The sequence below is a fragment of the Salpingoeca rosetta genome (assembly GCF_000188695.1).
Source record: "Salpingoeca rosetta unplaced genomic scaffold supercont1.14, whole genome shotgun sequence".
In the NCBI taxonomy this organism is placed as follows: domain Eukaryota; class Choanoflagellata; order Craspedida; family Salpingoecidae; genus Salpingoeca; species Salpingoeca rosetta.
In genome coordinates, this window is record NW_004754920.1 from 696,221 (window position 1) to 697,903 (window position 1,683).

General features: G+C 51.7%; 1 protein-coding gene across 1 annotated transcript in view; it reads right to left on the minus strand.

The window, feature by feature from the left end:
- Positions 1–36: 36 nt before the first annotated feature.
- The window catches only part of PTSG_06254 (H(+)/Cl(-) exchange transporter 7), a 7,699-nt gene continuing 6,052 nt past the window's right edge, over positions 37–1,683 (minus strand). Inside the window, exons 16-20 of the mRNA XM_004993087.1 lie at positions 1,481–1,616; positions 1,286–1,351; positions 973–1,043; positions 671–746; positions 37–405 (exon numbers count right to left, since the gene is read on the minus strand). Of these exons, the coding sequence (XP_004993144.1) occupies positions 181–405; positions 671–746; positions 973–1,043; positions 1,286–1,351; positions 1,481–1,616 (574 nt within the window). The 3' untranslated portion in view covers positions 37–180. The remainder of the gene's footprint in view (positions 406–670; positions 747–972; positions 1,044–1,285; positions 1,352–1,480; positions 1,617–1,683) is intronic.

Sequence of the window (1,683 nt, forward strand, 5' to 3'; positions counted from 1 at the left end):
CAAGCACTGCGTATGTGTGTGTGTGTGTGTGTGTGTGTGTGTGTGTGTGTGTGTGTGTGTAAGCACGGCAGTGCAAACAGTGTGTTGGAGTTGGCAGAATGCAACATGAAAAGAGGCGACTTCGAACAACAAACAGGAAAAGCTGCGTGCCAACAATCGGAAAATGTGGTGGTGATGGTCCTAGTTCATGGGCATGATTGAGTCGTCTGGGCCGTTCTGGCCAAGATCCTCCACGCGAGGATGGTCCTCCCTGTCGCGAATCAGCACGGCGTCAACGTCATCCGTGATGTTTTCGGGCATGATGTACTTGACGTGGCGGACAGACAGGCGCGAGTGCAGGAAGTCTTCGCGCTTCATGTCGTTTGTGATGTTCGCCAAATCTTTTCGCGTGACGAGGCCCACCAGCTGCAAATGGTCGAGGGGTTGAGGGGGAAGAGTGGTTGGATGTTAGTGAGTTTGGGTGGTCGCTGGCGAGTGGCGGTGGTGGAGCGGTGGTAGAGTGTTGTACACGAGAAGGATGGCACACACACACACACACAATCACACACACACACGCACACACGCAATCACACAAAAAGGCACAGACAGAGACAGACAGACAGACAGACAGACAGACACACACACACACACACACACACACACACACAGCGCCCGATGCACAACACAGCACCTCGTTCATCTTGTTGACGACAACGAGATGGCGAAGTCCCATTGTGCGGAACAGCCGGAAGATTTTTGCCAACGAGCTGTGCACATGCACGGTTGAGTACAAACGTGAGTGGGTCGTGCGTGTACAAACAAGGTGTGCAAGTGTCATTGTATATGTGTGCGTGTCATTGTAGACATGTGTGTGTGTGTGTGTGTGTAGATAGATGCGCGTGAGTGAGCGACTGAGTGCAAATTTGTTGCCTGCTGGGACTGCAGAGTGAGCAGGGCATCGCTGGCATGTGCACTGCGCCACGTGCGGCGTACCATGATGCCTGCACGAGATAAGGGCTCGGGTTCATGTATGGGCGCAAGTCCATCCACATGTCATAATCCTCCTGTGTGGCGAAGAGAATATGGGCAGCAGTTGAGAACATGAGGCAAGAGACATGATGCATGATATTCGATAACGATGCACAGGTAGAGGGTTCCCCCTCGTCATCATCATCATCATCATCATCATCATCATCATCATCATCATCATCATCATCATCATCATCATCATCATCATCATCATCATCATCATCATCATCATCATCGATCATCACGTGTACTTTACTACTGCTGTGGATTGTTTTACCTTGGGCACGTCGACAGACGAGATCTTTGGCCACCGCGGGTAATCCTGCGTCAGCTCATCCAGCGCCTGTACACATACACACACGCACACAGCATGGAGTTATGACACGTTCCGCACGAGTTGCTCAAGAGAAGAGTGCGTAAGACTCGCGCCGCAGACACTCAACACACACACACACACATCCAAGTTTCGCACCAGTTCGTTCTTTGCGACCATGTTTCCAATCTTGTGGCCGTAGCCTCTGTGCTTGAGAAGCGCAATCAAGTGCTGTCGCAACACCATGCCTTGCACAATCGCCAGCCCATTCGTCTCAACCGTCGCATCTTCGTGCCTGCAAACTCACCCGCCAACAACACAACACAACACAACACAACACAACACAACACAGCACGACCAGT